This window comes from Osmerus eperlanus, chromosome 11 (assembly GCF_963692335.1).
Source record: "Osmerus eperlanus chromosome 11, fOsmEpe2.1, whole genome shotgun sequence".
NCBI lineage: Eukaryota > Metazoa > Chordata > Actinopteri > Osmeriformes > Osmeridae > Osmerus > Osmerus eperlanus.
In genome coordinates this window covers 3,526,947-3,546,086 of record NC_085028.1, presented here as the reverse complement: position 1 = coordinate 3,546,086, position 19,140 = coordinate 3,526,947, and the positions used below count along the sequence as shown (strand labels likewise).

Sequence of the window (19,140 nt, the reverse complement as noted above, 5' to 3'; positions counted from 1 at the left end):
TCAAAAGAATGCTGCGTGTGTTTGGTTTTCTTCCATTCACACAGATAAATGGTGGATGGGTTATTTTAACATGACAGTGGCACGGGAAAAGACATACCGCCGATTTCGTTTTGCTTTTGATAAGTTCTTTTGGTGAAAGAAAACAAGGACAGCAATGTACTGTAGGTTGCCTTGAAAGCTGAAGAACCACCTCGAAGCCAAGAAGGAGAATCAGGATAATTGGAAAGTCGGACTCTGCAGAAACTGGTTTCTACTCTGTCTCCCGTAGCGCCTAAGTGATGACAGCAAACTGAGCCGGACCACTAGAGCATTCTTCGGAAGTCAACTTAACTCCCAGCCAACACCTACTATAGCTTCCACTTGATAATGGTGCGTGTACAGTACACTGTGTTCTTCAATGTTGAATGTGTTCGTGTCTGTGAGAGAGAAATTGGAGAATGTTGCACCATTGGGGCGTCCTCCTAATAAAAGTTCCATCTCACCCGGTGATCTTTCTTCCGATGCTGTATAAACAAACGCTCCACACTGTGGTTATTTATTAAAAGATGCCTGTGGGGCACACACACACACACACACGCACACACACACGCACACACACACACTGACACACACACTCACACACTGACACACACAAACGTATGTCACAAGGGCCATGGGCGCCTCATAAGATTGAACGTGATTGTAAGGGTAGAAGCATTAATTAACTTCCTTCCTGTCTTGGAATCATGAGATTATGAGAGCACAGCCAATAAAGGCTGGAGCAAAAACCATTAGATCACATCCCATTAAACTGTCTCTGTTCAGAACGTTCACTGTATTGGCTACAACGTTATTTTTAGAGCCTAAAGTGGTACCGACCATGTCGTAATGAATGGATTCATTCAAATTGCCCCAATTTATGGGCATTGACTAATCAGCAGCTGTGCTCAATACATAATCTATCACAAACCATTACCACTGAATTCAAAACCAGTAGCTTTGTCTTCACAATGTCCCACTCGTTTGACCTGTTTGGTAGAAAGCAACACAGGAGCAACACCATGTTAGAACATCGGAGAACGTTGAACAAAACATCGTGCTGACACTATCGTGGACCCCCACCACATCCTTCTCGTATGCAGAATGTCCTGTAGGGTCCCCAGTCAACAAGAACACGTACACTGACAGACACGGGGGAAAAGAGCATGTGGAAGCCTTGTGCTTTGCCCAGCCGAGAGGGCTTGGCTGTGGGGCCATGGGACGTCCGTTCGGGTCCTGTCTCTGGATGTGGCTAACGAGTCTCCCTAGCCCTGATTAGGCCTGCCGTGGCCCAGCCTCCGAAGCTATGCTATGATGCCCTGCCTGGCCGTGCTCAGACATGGGATGACACGTCTTTTGAGGAGCAAGCCCCTCACTGAAAGCACGGAGGAGGGGGGGGGGGGGAGTTGTCGAGAGAGAGAAAAAAATAGAGGGAGAGACATGAGAGATATGTGGAGTAGGGAGAGACGGGGGGGGGGCATCTTTCAGAGACGAGTTTGAGTTCCTACACGGGTTCATGAATATGTTCTAGGTTGCTTGCCGTTGTGGAACCAGGGAGGGGGTGTTGATGCCGGTCGGACGGGACGCTCCATGACAGGCCCCTCTGAACGCCGCAGACAAACCGGTGGGGGAGATCTCAGAGAGGACATGGGGAAGCGAGTTAACAGGCAGGATACAAGCCGCAGCCCTGGAAAACACAACGCGTGTGTCTTCTGCGTGGGGAGATGTTTTCTTGACCTACATTTCACAACAACGTCCAAAAATATATGCAGACACAGTCCGCGGTAAGATGCATACATGCAAGCAGCGGATCTTGGTGTCCGACGTGCTGTCTCTGTCAGAGGATTCGGTGGCACCATCTGTACTACACCCTTGCTACGAATTGCATCATTCTGTTAGGTTGCATTGCCAGGTGAGTGAGATATCTCCCTTACGCAGTCCCCCTGTTGAGCATTCCTGTGCAGAGTGGGGGAGGGAGGACAACAGACTGGACAGAACTAATTCAATCCGAAGCAGAAAGTGTTGATTTGATAAATCATTTCTTGGAGGCGCGGTGAAGAGCGTCCCTGCTCTAAGCGTTGCTGACCCCCCGGCGCGGCGGAATGTGCTAATAAAATGCGCTGCAAGACGTCGCACGCATTCTGATCTTGTGTCAGCCTGGATAGGGCTGGTGTTTCAAGTGGAGGTTACTGTGTGTGTGTGTGTGTGTGTGTGTGTGTGTGTGTGTGTGAACGTGCGTGTGTGAGCGACGGCACCCATGTGGCTGAGTGCACATGTGCGCGGCGAGGGGGTGAGTGTGTGTGCGTGCGTGTTGCATCTGGAGGAGGAGGTGCTGACAGGCACAGTGTCTAATCTACATATCAGTTTCCTTCATTTGGCAATGGCGGTAATAATTAGCCGTTATCAGGGGAGAGGCCCCTGGCTGTGCCCTAGTCTGTCACTCTGGGTCACTGGTTCTGACAGTGAAAACGAAGACCCACTGCTGGTTTCCAGATCATGAATCCTTGGTGATCAGAGCAAACTACTGCTATGAAAAAAGGGTATGTGGAATCAGTGTTTACATTTGGGTTGCAGTGCACGAAAACACAGCGCCTTCGATATTTCAGGTGCACTTTCGAACAGTTGCTGCGACGTGGCCTTTATTTTTCCGACTGAGATTCGACAGATATAAGTCAGGCGAGATGACGTGTTGTGTCACTTGTGTTGTAGCCCAGTACTGCTCCTGGAACAGCTTGATCCAAGATGTTCCAGGAAGATGAGCCAAAGGGACAGAGGTCAAACGGGTGTCATCTGTCAAAAATGTCACGATGACAATTTACCGTAACTCTGTCGCATTCGGCGTCGAGCCATGAGTGGGTGCTCGCCGCTGTCACTTTGTCACGGCTGGTGTCAAAACAACTTGTCTGAAAAACAAGCGGAGCTGGTTCATGAAGGAGGACGTGAGACATAGCGCGTCACTAGCAACGCGTCATTTTATGCGCAGGGCACTCCCTCCTAATAGGGCGGGGTATATAAGGGGTTCCCGGCATATGCATCGCTAGTGCGACATAGACTTCAGTCTTCCTGCTGCCTCCGCCTCCCCGGCCTCCACCCTTGGTTCTGTTTTCTGTTTCCTGTTTCAGGGGGAATGCGTCGCTGCTCTCTGCTTGGAGGTCGAGACGGTGTCTCGTTGGATGCGGCAGGGAGCCGATGCGAGCAGAACCACAATGCCAAATCAAATGTACAATCGTGTTTTGTATAGTGTGAAATAAAGTATCGTAAAGTCATACTGAGTCCTCCTGCCTGAACCAAGTAAACAAGCATAAAACAAGTAGGAGTTCATTTACAAGGGCTACACTGGGTTCCAATGATGTCAGGATGCACGTTAATGCACCAATAAACCCAGCCTCCCCCCACTCATTTTTGAACTATGGTTACAGTTGCCGTGGAGATGTTCTTTCATATAGCTGTAACACAGGATATGAAATGAACATGGCACAGTGACTCCACAACTGCGGATCTAATTTCCTACCGTCAGATCGACAGCACCCTTTGAGAGGAACCATTGATAGTCACCGATACCGATTACACTCACGCCTTCATTCGCACCTCATAACGCCCCCCCCCAAAAAAAACTCACGATGAAAGAAATTCACTTGACAAGAAGTTCTGAAACCATTTTCACACAAATCCGTTCCAATCATGATCACCCAGGTGAGCTTGCCACTTCAATTAGACTCAAACAACCCAGGCCAAATCGGAGCAGCACCTCAGCTCCAGATATCCAAGTGTGAATGACGGAGCACGCGTGAAGCCCCTCTGCATTGAAACGGTTAACGCCCTCAAGATCTGGTGGAAAACACGTGAGACCAACGTTTATGGTAAAGAGCCACTCATTCAGCCTGCGTGTATCTCCATCTATCTATCTCTCCATCCTGCTTTATTCTGTACAACTCTGCACTCCTACGGATGAGACGAGTCGGCGATCGGCTGCTCCTGGCTGGATCACGCCAAACTCCTTACGGAAACGTCTCAGCACATCGAACTCGTGTTAGTTCGCTCCCCTGCCTGCCGCTGCTATGTTCGCCGCCACGGCGATCCCTCTTCCGCGAGGCCCGGCTCCTCTCCCCGCGAAGGGGCCACAAATGGGATCGAACAGGTGTCACTTTAATTATGGTCCCTCTCATCCAAGTGTGGCGGAGCAGGCTTGGGGGATGGCGGCTCTCTTAATTAACCCCACCGCTCAGGCTATTGAATCGCGTTGACAGGCCAGCGCTGGGCCCGGGCGCGGATAGGTCGACAATATGTCCGCTTGTATATGACTCCCTGGCTTTTAATTACAAGAGCCCAGGGAGTGCGCCTGCTTGTCTTGTCCCCTCTCCTCTCCCCCCCCTTCCCCTCCCACTGGTTGGCACATCGGTTTCACATCTCTTTCGATGGCCCTCAATCTGCTCTCTGGTCCCTCCAGGCCTCTGCAGCTTCAGAGCCCTCCAGCCACAATCATCTGTTCCATCTCTAGGAAACAGGAAACTGGACGAGCTAAAGGTTACAGTGTTAGCTGGTGCATCCTACTGCAAAGTAAACAGGAATGTCGACTTCCTGTTTGTCGACTTGGTATACGCGGTAGAAAGTTAAGATGGACTATTAATCGAGATCAACTGGGTTCCATTCTTGAAATTCCTTTTGTTCACGTACTGGTTTTTAATTGTACTGCGTGTATGGTTCATGAGCTGCACAATATGGTTTTCAGTCTTTGTCTTGTGATTGACATTGTTCTGGAGTCAAAACACTCATTATCATACGCTCTGCAGATGTGTCCTCTTGCGCGTCTGAAACTTGCTTCGAGTTCAGGAGGACAAAACAAGTTGTCGGTTCTAAGCGTTGACCTCATTGGACTTGTGCCTTGCAAGTCTTCCATCTTGAATGTTGCTTTGTGCTCGTCAAGATGTCAACTCTGCTCAGCGTTTCATCATTTCTAGTCCATCGACAGCAAAACACAGATTCCTCTCAAGAACAACTACATCGACTGGTACAGGTACAGGTCAAGTCTGAACATACTGTGATTTTAGCTTCCCTGGCATGTTTTTTCTCTCTTCAATTCTTCATCTCAGATGGAATCGTAAAATGTGCGACTGTGGTCAATGTGGATTGGCTAACCTCACTCCTCTGTATAAGTACAAACCACTAGCTTTTCGTTGACATAGCTGGTAGTGGTCGCGTGTCCGGAGTCGGGGGGCATGAGTTCCGAGTCCAGTGGTGGGCGTGTGCGTGTGCCCGCGACGAAGTTAGCATGGTCACATCTGTTACACGACACGGAATGCATAGGTCTGGTTAGGTCTGTCACACCATCTGTTAGCTGACAGATTATGGACCTCCTTTGTGTTTGATAGACGTCCGGTAGCAATCTGAGATCAGAGAAAAAAAGATATCTCATTCTGACAGAATTTGTGTTAAATGCTCTGCTTGTTTGGAGTTGACAGAGAAACAGATCAATTTGAAAAGTCATTTTGACGTCAAAGCTTCTAACCTGGGACAAAATGGTCTGTCTGGCTTCAGTCAAGCAACGTACACATACAGCTCCTGGTATTGATTGCTTTTCAGCCAGACTGCAATACAATTCAAGCTTGGTCAAACTGGTTGTTATTTTTCTTCATTTGGCTACTGAGGGTGGTGTGTGTATCTGTGTGCGTGTGTGTGGGGGGGGGTGCTTTCACTAACACAAAGCAAGGTCAAAGCTAATGCACAAGAAACAATAGGGCATTCCACAAAACACATAGAGTAGTCCGGAACTGTTCAGCATACAGCCCAAAAAGTGTTCTCAGTCACACATAAGCATTCTCTCTCCTTGTGGATTATTAATTTGTACATCTTAACAACCTTTGTGTTTAATGTGCCAATTTCTTCCTTTTCAATTTCTCTCCCCTTTTTCCTCTCCCTCTTATTGTTATTCCAAGACCACAAGTATTGGGTGTATTGAGTTATGGGGGGCTTTTGACTCGACAGGCATCACTACCACTTTTCAATAAAACCACAAGCTCCTGGGCTGAAATTTGCTACTGAACAGGTCTCGGACAGTGTCACTTCAAATATATTGGATTTGGTGAGTTTCGTGTGTGTTTGTGTGTGTGCTTGTGTGAGCGAGAGAGAGACAGAGAGAGACAGACACTGACAGATTTCAGTTCTTTCTGTGATGTGTTTCTACTGTAGGTTTGCCTTGTATCTATGTTGGTTATTTTGCATGTTAACCCTTGTATTATCTTCGGGTCATTCTGACCCATCAGTCATTGTGACCCACCATCGTATTGTGACAACTTTACTGCATACAACAACAAAGTGAAGCATTTTCTTTTAACCGTTGGGCTGTCTCAGACCCCCCACATTGCGAAGGTAAAAAAAAAAAAATTGTATTGGGTAAAATTGGGTAAACACAACGATGGTTCGTTATGAACCTTTGGGTCATGTGACCCGAAGGCAGCACAAGGGTTAAAGCCTTGTCTACTGTACACATTGACACGAGATGTATGTGTTCAACCTCCAGCACCACATCTTCATCCACACTGTTTCACATATTCATACACTTTATTTGTGTTTGACGTCCCTCAGGCCGCACAGTCACCATGCTGCCTTGTTTACTGGGCTGGAATTCAATCAATGGCGCCGTTTTTGGATCGGCATCCAATTTGTGAGCTCTGCACAACTCACCAGTGGATATTACAATCTATTGAGTTCAACAGGACCTTTCATCACCTGGACTTTTACTTTTGTGAGGGTGTGTGTGTGTATGGGCGCTGGTGTGTGTGTGCGTGTGGGGGGGGGGGGTGAAGGAATGTAGCCTTGCTCTTATCGACACATCTCCTCTCCCACCCCTCACCCCCCACCCCCCTTTCTCTTCTCTCAGAGCTACCTGACCATACAGAGAAGATTGTCGACAGGCAGTGCGCGGCAAACTCATTTCTGAAAGGTCAAAGGGGTAAGCAATGTTCAGAAAGAAGGCGACGCAGGAGGAATTCTCCTCTTAATGCTCCATCAAGCCCCACAAGGCTGAAGCCCACTTTGAACACCGTCACCATCGAGTGCTGGAAGACAGTTGATTGGTCTATTCGTCAGTAGGGAGTGTAACTGCGTTATGAAAGATTTATGGTATGGAACCTCTAGGCAACAAAGCACATTATTGTTTCAATGGAAAGGTGTTTGCCACGTTTGTAGAGAACTCACTCTGAAGGCCAAACTGGCAATCATGTGGTATGGAAGATCTTAAAGTGAGATAAGGCACAAGAACTCTTTGCGATACAACAATGTTTTTAACCCTGGGACAAAATGGATTATTGAGCGCAAAGGTTGAATGTGTTTGCTGTTTGTGGTTCTGTTTCACTGGATGAGAGCAGTGGAGCTCTTTATCAGTAGTCTGGAAGGAACAGCATGCTCTTGTTAAAGCACAGGGGAACAGTGGGCCCTTTGGTTCTGCAACAACCGTGATTGCTGTGACTCTTTTCAGTCCTCGACAGCCTCTGAACAGGTGCACCCACTCTTATTTGAATATGCTAATAGCACCTCTCTCCTTTTGGCTCCGGAATGAGGTGCTTAAGAGAGGAATGACATCTTGAAACGCTAAAGAGGACTTAATGACAATAACGTCTTTGGCATTATGCTGACGCAATCCGCTTTCTTTGCCAGACCGGTGATAATCATTTGCACGTGGTCTTTTATCAAAGCGTCGTTCGAGGTGCAAATACAAGATGTAGACCGCCCCCCTCCCCCCTCAAAAAAATAAAGGAGCAAAACACGAAACAACAACAACAAAACAACGCATACACACGTCTGACATACGTGTCTGATTAATCAGAAGAAAGGTTGACGCAATTAATTATCAAAGGCAGTGGTAAAAGAAAAACTAAGAATTAAAAAAAAAGAAACGGTAAATAACGTGCGTATAAAAGCCAAAGTGATTAAATCGACCTCCTGTAACTCCTCAAGAGCATCTTCTTGCTATTAAAGTCTTCTAATTAGACTTAATTACAGGTGTTTCTTAAATAATCTCATTTGCCAAGGTGATCGGGCATGACATTTCACAAACTATGTCATAAAAAAAAAAAGGATTCATCATTGGTAAATGCAGTGCATATATTTAACACGTTTAACAGTACCTAACCGCACACCCATAGCGCTTTACATTTTGCCTGCCTTTCATTCACACATGCGATGATGGAGCTGCCATGCAATGCAATAGCCTGCCCATCAGGAGCTTCGGGGTTCAGTGTCTCGCTCAAGGACACTTCGACAGGAGGAGTCGGGGATAGAACCACCAATCTGTGATTACTGTGTGACCCTCTCCACCCCTTGGGCCATGCCTGCCCCCAAGTAATACACAAGTCACATTTGGAATGGAAAAAAAAACACAAGACATGTTTGCAGGCTGGCAGCAGGGTGTATGATGATTCACAATAGATTTACTGATTAAGCTTAAGAACATCACATACTGCATGGATTCAGTATGGATATCATATGATTTAATACTATTGTAGCCAACGCGAGCTATTATGCAGAAACCTGTGATTGGCTATGTTCCTCGTCTCCATTGTATAAACAATGAAAGCGATCATTTTAAGGATTGACCACAGGGGGGCAGTAGTTAATCACAATGTTCTGAGGGACATCAACATACCCTTAACATGTTAATGACTAGCATTTAGTCATACTTATCCTAGGTTCTTCAATGTCTCTCGCTAATCTTTGATGTCTGATGTTTGTCATCGTTTCAGATTCACCCTTGAGCTTACATTTTCAACCAAGATCTCCTGTGCAATAAAAATGTATTTAGCCTTGGTAACAGTGGCTGAGGCCACCTTAAGGTCTGATCCTAGAATCGCCCCTGCTTGGTAACATCAGACAATTCCACATGATTATAGCTTACCTTGTCTCTGATGAGCCAGACCACAGCCCCTTCCTGTATTGTTAACAATGTGACAATTTCCTCTTCCCCCTGAACTGAGGCCAGTCTGTCACAGTTAGCATTGTGTCACCAAAAGTAACAGCTCTCTAACATGATTGGTTCACATCATACTAGCCGTGAAAAGGTTGTAAAGGGCTGTTCCGCTTGTTAAGGGAGATGAGTCATTGTAGCTGCAGCCAAGGCTTTCTTGACCAAGGCCTCTGCCACACTTACCCCTGACCGCTCTATTGTCAGTAACTCACAAACTCCCATATGTGGCACAATTAGAACATGATTTCACCCTCTGTTGGGTCTTCTTGCTCAAGGCTTGACGGCTGAATGAGAGGGCATAGCCTCAAATCGGTCCTGCTTCCTCGAACAGGGCCCTTACACATCTCCGTCTTTGAAACCGTGGCTCCTTTGACCCATTTAGTGGCCGACACACACACACGCACACACACACACACAGGGCCCCCCATCCTCCTGCCCAGCGGGCAAAGCAAGCTGTCGTGAGTCACGTCAGTGCCAACAGCTGTGCAGCGAACACCATGTGGGCACTCCTCATCTGCCCCAGCGATGGGGGGGGGGGTGTGGGGGGAGTGGCTTGATGTGGCACGTCTGCCCCTACCCAGCCACCTCGATCTCCTCCTCCTTGCACTGCCCTCCTCATTCTCCTTATCGCGGGGCTCCCTCTCTGAGTGAAAGCATCTGTGTCCCCGGCACTGTCCACTATCACTGCTCACTAACTCTGTTGAGCAGTGATAGGTTTGCATCGCACTCGTCTGCCTCTCTCCCCCTCCGACCGGACATATTCCAGAACTCTTACAGCACTCCCTCCTCAATAGATAAGGTTGCAGTGATCTAGCAGTCGGTTAGCACGTTTATAAGATGCTTTGAGTTCTGACGACTTATGGGTGACTTTCTGCATTCTACTGATTCGCATTTGCTGCATGCAACACCTGACTGAAATGCATTGGTATGAAGTTGGTTTTGAACCGTTTTGTAGGCCTACAGCCTGCCATGGTTTCTGTTGACATTTATTTTTTCTCGTTTTGCTATAGAGAGGTGCCGAATTATTTTCTATTTACATATGTACAGATAGTTCCCAACAAGATCCGGTTCTCAGACTTATGCATCCGACTTTTGCATGTGTCAGTGATATACACGTTTATGCATTTAGTGACACTTTCCGAAATGCCTTGACGAAATTAGAGAGCAGCCTACGCAAGTCCGATTAAAGGACAAGCGCAAGGATAGGAACACACTCCAAATGTCACGTCCGTTGGCTGTTCCATTTGTTTTGAATGCACTCGAAATGAAAAGCAATTTGAGGAAGTCAACCTTTAGAGAGGGCTGTCGCCGTTGAAGTGCAAACGAAAACTTAATTAGGAAAACGATAATTGTCGACTGCGCAGTTTCCTTTTTACGATTGGTTAAGTCACATTGCGAGCACTTCCTCATGCAAAGTGCGCGACGTCGCACGTCGACATTTACAACATGTCAATACATCCACGGACAGTAAATGTATAAGCAAACTATGTCAAGAAGCTGCATCTGGCACATCAGTCCCTGCAGGTGATTAACTGGTAGACACTTATTTCTAGCATGCATGGCGAGTTTGTGTTGACTAATGTATGTCCAAATTGAACAATAGGAAGGTCTGCCCACTCCAGTCCCAGAGCCTTGTCGAATTCAGGTTGCATGATGGAAAATGTAATTAATTGAATATCTGCCACACTTCAGAAATTGCAATTGCCGTTTTTGAACTTTGCTCCAAAAATGGTGTATCGATTTAATTTGTTTTTCTAATTTAATATGCCGAGGACAATGCATTATTATGTTGAAAATGGCCCCTGAAATCAATTTTGCAGTGAATCACGCCATGAAGAATGAAGCTGGTTCAATACTGCTTTTCACTCAAACTTTGAGAAACAATTATAATGATGAAGGCCCAATAATGTAGGTTATTTTCTCTTGCTGCCACAGAGACAGCAGACTAAAGATCAAGCCTTCTGAAGGACGCTTCCTCACAACAACACATCACCTGGCCAAAACAGTTGGCTGGTAATTAACACTCCAACAAGGTGAGCTAATGTTTGATCAATCAACACTGTCCATAGTGTGAGTTAAGTCGACGAAGCTGGAACAAACAGTCTGGAAAACCCTTAAACTAGAGAAAGGTCATCGGATCAATAATCCATTTAAAATCTTCCCAGAAATTCACTCTCCAGTCGTCTTGTAATCACGAGTGGAGATTTATTTATCTATTCCTAACATCCAATCCACAGTCCCTGGGTGAAAATGTGTACGGACGTACTGCCACAGTCAATTGTATGTGTGGGGAGTCAGATGGCTGAGCGGTGAGGGAGTCAGGCTAGTAATCTGAAGGTTGCCAGTTCGATTCCCGGTCATGCCAACTGACATTGTGTCCTTGGGCAAGTCACTTCACCCTACTTGCCTCGGGGGAATGTCCCTGTACTTACTGTAAGTCGCTCTGGATAAGAGCGTCTGCTAAATGACTAAATGTAAATGTGTGTGCCCTTGCAAGGCAAACCAAAAATATACCACAACTGGTTTATAGTCAAACTGTGTAAAAACACATTGCGATGTATGTACTTGGGACACATATGGCAGCTGTTCATAACCTTTTCAATATGTTTCTCCCAGTCCTGTGATTGTGTGTCCACCAAATTATATTGATGGCTGTCCAACATAGAGGAGGTTGGTTTGATCTGGTCTGGCTACACAAGCGTCACTTATTTTCCTCCGTCTATATTGAGACACCAGTATCCCCAATATCAATCTGCATCAACTCATTTGTAGCCTGAAATAGTATGGAAAAACTTTTAAGCAAGATATTTTATGTATGACTTTGAACAGGGCGTGAGGCCTTAATTTGACAGATGTTTTGAAAAATGAGTCTGATCCTGAAAACAGCTGTCCTAGCACAGCTGTTTTCAAGGCTTTTCAAAATACATTGAGGCTAAAACCCATCCATACACGCAGGCGTGGACTCACACGCACGAATAACTCCTTTTTTCAATAGCCGTCTGTAAATAACACGACAATAGAGTGCTCCAGCACATCAAGCACCGATTCTGCCATCCACCCCGATTTTTGCGCCTTTTGTCAAATTGGATTTGACAAATCCAATTATCAGCGAAGGTAATTCACCACCGGATCACCTGCTGCAGCCACTCATCTTGGTGTATGCTGAGTCGTTTGTGAAGCGTTTGTGGAGTGATCCTTCATCTCTGGGGTCAGGTGATGCCCATTAGGAGCGTGGGAACAGCGGGTATCAGGGTGTAGAAGAGATCATGTATTGTCAGGATCCTGATTGATCCGGATTCTCTAATATTCAATATCAGATATGATAATGGAATTATTTCATAAAGATTCTAGGTTCATTCAATAAAACATCATGTCTGTACACAGGTTTATGTAGACAACAGGAGACTCCTTGACATTTATTTTACAGTCTCCATGTGAAGACAAAGGGTTTATACTGTGCTGTTGTACTGCCCGTGGTTTAGTAGGAATATTCCCCATACGTGCAAAAACAACAAGTGTTTCTTCTATTGTCTGGCTCTCTGATTCTGTTGTGAATCGTCCTTGCTGTTTTCCTCTGAGCAGCGCCGCACTCACCAACACAAAGAAGGCTGTCTGACAGGACTTCAAGACCGCAGTTTGCGGTACGAGGGGGAGTGTTCTTTGGTGTGAACACGTGCCATCTCTCGTCTCCTCCTCCCTTTCTACTCTCTCTTAACTCATTATGTTTCTTTCATTCCAGATGGGGGGAAACACCTGGAAGGACATTGAGAAAATGACTGTGCTTTGGAGCCCAGGGAGACTTCCTCTATTGCCCCAAATCACCAGACATCCTCCAACGGTTCACTCGACACATCAACTCATTTCCACTCATGCCAATTAAGTAAAGCAATGTGAGGTTGGAAAAAAGACAAGGTCAGACGTCACTTTTTTTGTGTATCTTTTTTTTTTTCTTTCCCAAATATACAGAGCAAAAGCATCATAGTTTCACAGACCAGTACAGGTAAAATACAACTTTTTTTTCTTAGATAGAGGGCCACTGCGTGAAAATAGTGGTTTACCTGGTACAATTTACATGTTCTTTACATTGCAGTATATATACGTTGTTGACTCACTAGCTATAATGACTGTTTGAAACGTCCATGTATGTACCTCTTTTGTTGCCATATTGTGTTGCTGGAGGACTAACAACATATTGATCAGTATAAAAGAAAAAGATAATGTGGTTAAATAATTTACACTGTGAATGATCAGATTCCAACATGCACCTTTACAGTGCATTCTGACTTCAATGGTAAACCCTTTCGTTTAATGAAAGAAACTGTATCGCCCTTTTCAGCCACAGCAACATGTTTTGAATGACTGGCATGATATCATTCCATCATTTTTACAAGAGAACTACCAACCAATCAGAGACTAGTCACATCCAATGTTTGCCTCCTCCCAGGAACAGCCCATATGGAAAACTGTCAGTCAATCAATCTTCAATATTTCCTGTTAAAAATGTGTTCTGCATTCCTCTACTGAACCAGCAGTGAACCAAATCACTGTAAATGGATACTGTGTTTCACAAGGGAGAGGACTGCGACCCCTTGTTGTCATATTGTCTGTGTTTATACATCTGTTTGGCCAAGGTGTCGTTTCCAAACCTGGCAACCACGAGCAGCTGCTGCCTCGCACAGAGCTGTCGTCCTCAGGTGAGCCAGGCTGACTGGTGCCCGCATGGGCTTTGATTCCTCCGCTCATCCCTTTGTGACTGGCATGGCACTGTGGTTACGCAGCTGTCCATGGTAACAGGAGGCGGATGGGGGGGTGGGGGTGGGGTTGCCAGGTTGGCGTATCAATTATTCATCCATGCAGTGTTGGGTGTTCTGCTCTGGGAATAGCATTCTGTTCGGATGAATGGACGTGTAGCATCAAGAAGAACACAGACAGAGGACCTACACGATCTTTAGAGAAACAACCTCATCTTATCCCCCTGAAAGGTTTGGAGAACAGGGCTGTCAATCTCATTTCTCAATAGACCAGCTTTCTATAAGCGATACTTTGGGGGACAACATTATTGTGATAGATGTTACCAACTTTCCATAACTCTTGTTTCTGCACTACTGGTGCAGAACACCCAAAGTAGACACTTCAAGGCTTCCAAAACCAAAATGATAGAACATGGTGTTTCTGGAGGAACTGGCTACGGTTCCAAATGTAGTTTTTTTCAACTGATATGCAAATACACTCTTCACCTCGTGACCACTTCCTGTTCCCATCCCTACGGCCACTTAGCTTGTACCTTTTGACTCTCCGATGAAGCGTTTTTCCCCCACAAAGAGAAACCTGTAAACCAACCGCTATTTTTCAAAGACGAGCTAGGTCGAGGACGCCAATGAAAGTTTGAGCAGAAAAAAAGAAGCACTGTAAAAAAAAGAAACAAAGAAGAAAAGAAAGACAAATAAATGATTGTCTGTCTGTACAATATTGATGGCGAGGGGATTTGTTGTCCCCTAATACACTGAAACTGACTGAGAAAAAGAAATAACAGCAAAATTATATACAGAGAGCGTTAGAGATTTATATACAGAGTGCTAAGCGCCAAGCAGGATTATCAGCATTGAAACAGACCTGTTTGTATTTAAGCCGTACAATGGGCGCCAATACATTTGTAAAATTACAGTCAAAAGCACCACCACTCAAGTAGAAAACCCCATTGAAATGCCTCAAATATAATCATATATAAAGTGCTAACAGGAACAACTTGCTCGCTTTTCTTAAAGATGTATTTCCCTCGTGTCTCCGACTCAACAAAAAGCATTGTTTCAGCGAGTTTCTGCCGGACGAACACATCACCCAAGTTCTCCACGGCAGTACTGTATTGCACATGTATCTGTCGGCCAAGCAGTCCCACAGGCAAAAGGCTATACTAAAGCATAAAATACTAGAAGGGTGTTCCGTTTTAGATTCAATTTTCCACAAATGACATCATCATTGCTACTCTGAATCTGCTATTAGGTACATAATAGCGTATTACTGTTAAAGAAAACCCTAGAAATTGCCTTTTTCCTGGCACTATAGCCTTTAGCCTTCTAATGCTTGATCGAATACAGGTCAATTTGATGCTGTAAAGCCAGGTCTGACCAGACACTGAAGCCCACAAGCAAATGGCTTTTATAGGCTGCTAATGGCTCAATGTGATGATGTAACACATGATGTAATTGCCGGGGTGACCTGCAGACAAATGATCGGAATAATAGAGAGGCAAAAGAAAAGCCCTTGAGATTTCAAGCTTATCTAGCCTGCTCCACACATCCACAGAGGAGACCTGCACAGGAACTTGACTTAAGCTCAGAGAATGCGGCATCTCCTCATAGTTTCCCAATTTTGTGTTGTGACGTGGGGTGGCATTTCAGTCGTTGGATAGATCAAGAGATTTAACTGTCACCTCTCTCGGTTCACCTCGGTTACTTGGCTGAGATACAATTGTGATTGACATGCATGTGAGTCATTTTACTAAGTGGCCCAACTACTGTGCAGGGTTCCTAACAGTGTGAGGTACTGTGACTCTACCGTAGAAGTGCTTGTCTGATTTCTGGGGGAGTGGATGTTTTCTATGCACTGTAATCTCTCAAACTAAAAATGACAACAAGCATGGCAAGAAGGTAGATACTGCTTCCATTCCCGGTATGTCATGTTCAATATGCCAGACGCCCACTTAAAACAGCCAGCGTGTTTATAGCATTTCAATGGCAACCACATGGACAATAAAAGGTTAAAGCAGGAAAAAAATATATAGTTTTTTTTTTTTTTTTTTTTTCTTTTTTTACATCCTTCATCAGAGAAAAGAAAGTTACAGTTTTATTGAAGCATCTCTTGTGTCACATGTTCTCAACAACGCATGGGAAAGCCGCATGATGAGGAAAAGTGGCGTGTTACATTTCGGTTTCCACAGGTAAACCTTTCCACATGGATGGCTGTTGATGACTAAGCTTGATGTGAGAGGCTTCACATTACACAGTGCAGAGTCAACGCCCTTTCCTCAGAGGTGGAGCGCAATATTCCGCAATTACGTCAGGACAACGGAGTCATATCCCCCGACGAGAACTCGTCCCGTACAGTTTCCGGAACCCAAAGTTTGTGTCTTTTAAAATGTTTCGGTGTTTCAAAAAAAGTTTCACTCAAGGCAAGGAAAATGTGAGCAAAGTACTCTCACTTTCCTGATAGTCCTCAAAACAGGCAAAATCAACGAGCAAAGGGAAAACAATGCAACGGAAAGGAAGATGCATAATGTACACTGATATTCTTTGATCTCAGAGTGGCAAACTGTGAAACAATGACTGAGTCTTTTCGGTTGAGATATCTGTCCCTCCTTATCTGCAAAATACTGAAAAGACAGGCGTTGTTTAATTGTTTGGCAAGTGTGTAGGCCAATTCGAAAGAGTTTTACTCCACCCACTCAGGGGATCCAGTTAGATCAGTCAAGCTTAAATTCAGTGTTTGTGTGTGTGTGTGTGTGTGTGTAGAAGTTAGGTGGAGGGTTGCAAACAGGAAACACTTTGACAACTAACATACAGTACACAGCACATTCACTGGTGTGCTTGGATACTAAAAGAGAGCACATTTTCCGGGCAAACATTTCCTGTATTTGAGGGCCTGTGCTGCTCCTTAACCAAATGGACTGAAAGTAGAAATGGCTGACTGAATTAGGACGAACATACTAAAGACACCAGTCGAAACTGCTTGATTGTCATGTAATATTCAACATTCCTTTCAAGGGCATCTAAGTCTTCGGCCAAATGATACTTTTTCTATACGATTCAGCACATTAACCTTGTAGTTGATGGCAAGTCTCGTCAGTGGCACTACTCTGGTTAGGTGCCAGGAACTTTGTAAAGATCATCTATTTAGCAGTGGGGGAGAAAATGGACATTGATTTCAGGATGAGGGACATAAAGGCTTCTTGATCCAAAAGGTTGGACCATTAAGAAGTCTGAAGAAGCTGAAAGCTGAAGATAGCCATTTCCGGTTCTCCCACAAACACAGTTTGAACCTCTGGGGGTGGGGTGGGGGGTGGGGGGGGGGTGGGAAGGCTTGTTACCCCACCTTACGCACCCACGCGTCCTCCAGGGTCGGGTCAGACGTGTGTCTGCATGCGCTTCTGCAGCGGCCTGGTCAGGTCCGAGTTCTGGGACGAGGACTGGGAGTAGTGGGAGGAGGAGGAGGCGGCGGAGGCCTTGCTGTCCTTGTCGAACTGGACGTAGCCGTCCTGCTTGCTGTAGCTGCTCACGCTGCTGTCGCACTGCGTGTCGAGGAAGGAGCTGGAGTCGCTCAGCGAGCCCCTCTGGAACTCGCGCTCGCACAGCTCGATGGAGCTGCTGCCCATGCCCAGCACGAAGCGCTGGCTGTAGTCGTACAGGCGGTTGGGGCCCGCGCCCAGCGTGGAGTAGATGTTGGTGAAGGACATGCCCGTGGGGACCCGCTGCTTGCCCACCGTGCCCGTGGCGGCCGGGTTGCGCAGCTCCGCCGTCTGGTTCCCCGCCAGCGTGATGGTGGGCGTGTGGTGCTCCTTGAAGGTGTTGACGCTGTAGTAGCCGTTGGTGGGGTCCTGTTGGGTGGAGGAGCAACAGAAGACACAGTGGTTGGAAGTGGGCTCGATGACGGGCCAGGATAAAACGACTGAAACTAGTCCAGTTGCTTGTCTGTGTGGCAGGATGTGGAGTGCAGTGTATTCCCAGCGGGAAACAGACAAAGGAAAAGTTGAATTATCCCTTCATTTATATGTATTTATTCCTTTCAAAGCTTAACCGGTGTCAAGGTCAAACTGGCATTAATTACTATTCAAATGAGCAAATAAATAAGGAAACAGCCTGTTGTGACTCACTCGCTAGATAGCTTGGAATTGCTAAAAACTGTCTCCGAGCTTCATTTTCTGATTTAGACAGAGCCAAGCCAAACCTTAAAATCATGTTATTCCCTAATTAAGCAAGCCTTGATGATTCACAATTTGGCATTCAACACGTTGTCGCAAAAGTTCAGTCTTATTTTAATTGGACCCAAAACGGTTGCACGTAACAAAAAAACACCCAAAGAAAAGGCCTGTAATTCTACATTCGGTGGTTAAATGACTTCTGTAGCCATGGTTGCCAGCCTTGTTGTCTACAGATTCAGGCAGGGCCTGTCCTGTTGCTATGTGTCCCACGTTGCCATAACGATTGGAGAATAGTGTTAAATGTCAAGCTCGGCGAGCAACAATGCTGAATCCCACAGGAGGAATGCTAATCAGCGCGGAAAAAAAGGACTATGCCATGACAACCTGAGACAATTCTCGTTATGTGCGTCATTATCAGACGAGAGGGACTGTGTGGCCCTTATCTCGTCCCTGGTCCCCTCTGCTCTCTTCCCATACACTCTAATCAGCGTGGATCAAAAGAGCCACGTCTGTAGGGAGCAGGTATGCTGGCAGCACAAGCAGGAATACTCCATGGCTTTGGGGAGGGGGGGCGTTAACATTCATTCTAACAATGGCATAAACAAATGGGACAAGATTTTCCATTCTCTCGCTGAAAGGCTTTTTGTGAAACGCCGGTGTGAATCTCTGTGGACAACGTCCAGAATTGAGCTGTGTGTCTAGTCGGGCAGTGCTGCGTTGCTGGGAGCCGGCTTTTGCCAGGCCTGGGCAGGTGTCTGTGTGTGCTTTTTCCTTTAGAGGTACAGTTCCATGGGTGACACTTTTCTAGATGTCATTGATGTGTGCGCGCGTGTATGAGGGGTGGGGGGGGGGGGGGGGGGGGGGCAAGTAATTGTGCCGTGAACTGCACATGCAGTAACTTGTTTTAATTAAGAGATTTGCACGGAGCTGAATCAAGAGGGGGGCACTAGTTATGGACCACATACTGACACGCTTGCCTTCAGTTCAGCTACAGCTTATGTCCCCCCCCCTATGAGGAACTGATTCTCGTGAAGCAAGATGGATTCACATCAGGCTGCGTAAGAAGGATCGAAAACGAGGTGGAATCACATTTTCATCCAGCTGTACGTAGGAGTGCTGTGCTGTGGTCACGAGTACAGCATGCTGTATCTATTGTTCATCAATTCAGCTCATTCTCAGGGAGGTCTGATTGTCTTCATGCAGACAAGGTGAAACTCCTTGTAGCACCGCTTGTTTGTTGTCTCCCAAA

At 46.0% G+C, this 19,140-nt stretch overlaps 1 protein-coding gene across 4 annotated transcripts in view; it reads right to left on the bottom strand.

Annotated features, from left to right (window-relative positions):
* Nucleotides 1-17,074: 17,074 nt before the first annotated feature.
* The window catches only part of kirrel3b (kirre like nephrin family adhesion molecule 3b), a 141,280-nt gene continuing 139,214 nt past the window's right edge, over nt 17,075-19,140 (bottom strand). For all 4 annotated transcript variants that reach the window (XM_062473316.1, XM_062473317.1, XM_062473318.1 and 1 more), the window contains one exon: nt 17,075-17,567. In XM_062473316.1, the coding sequence (XP_062329300.1) occupies nt 17,097-17,567 (471 nt within the window). In that variant the 3' untranslated portion in view covers nt 17,075-17,096. The remainder of the gene's footprint in view (nt 17,568-19,140) is intronic.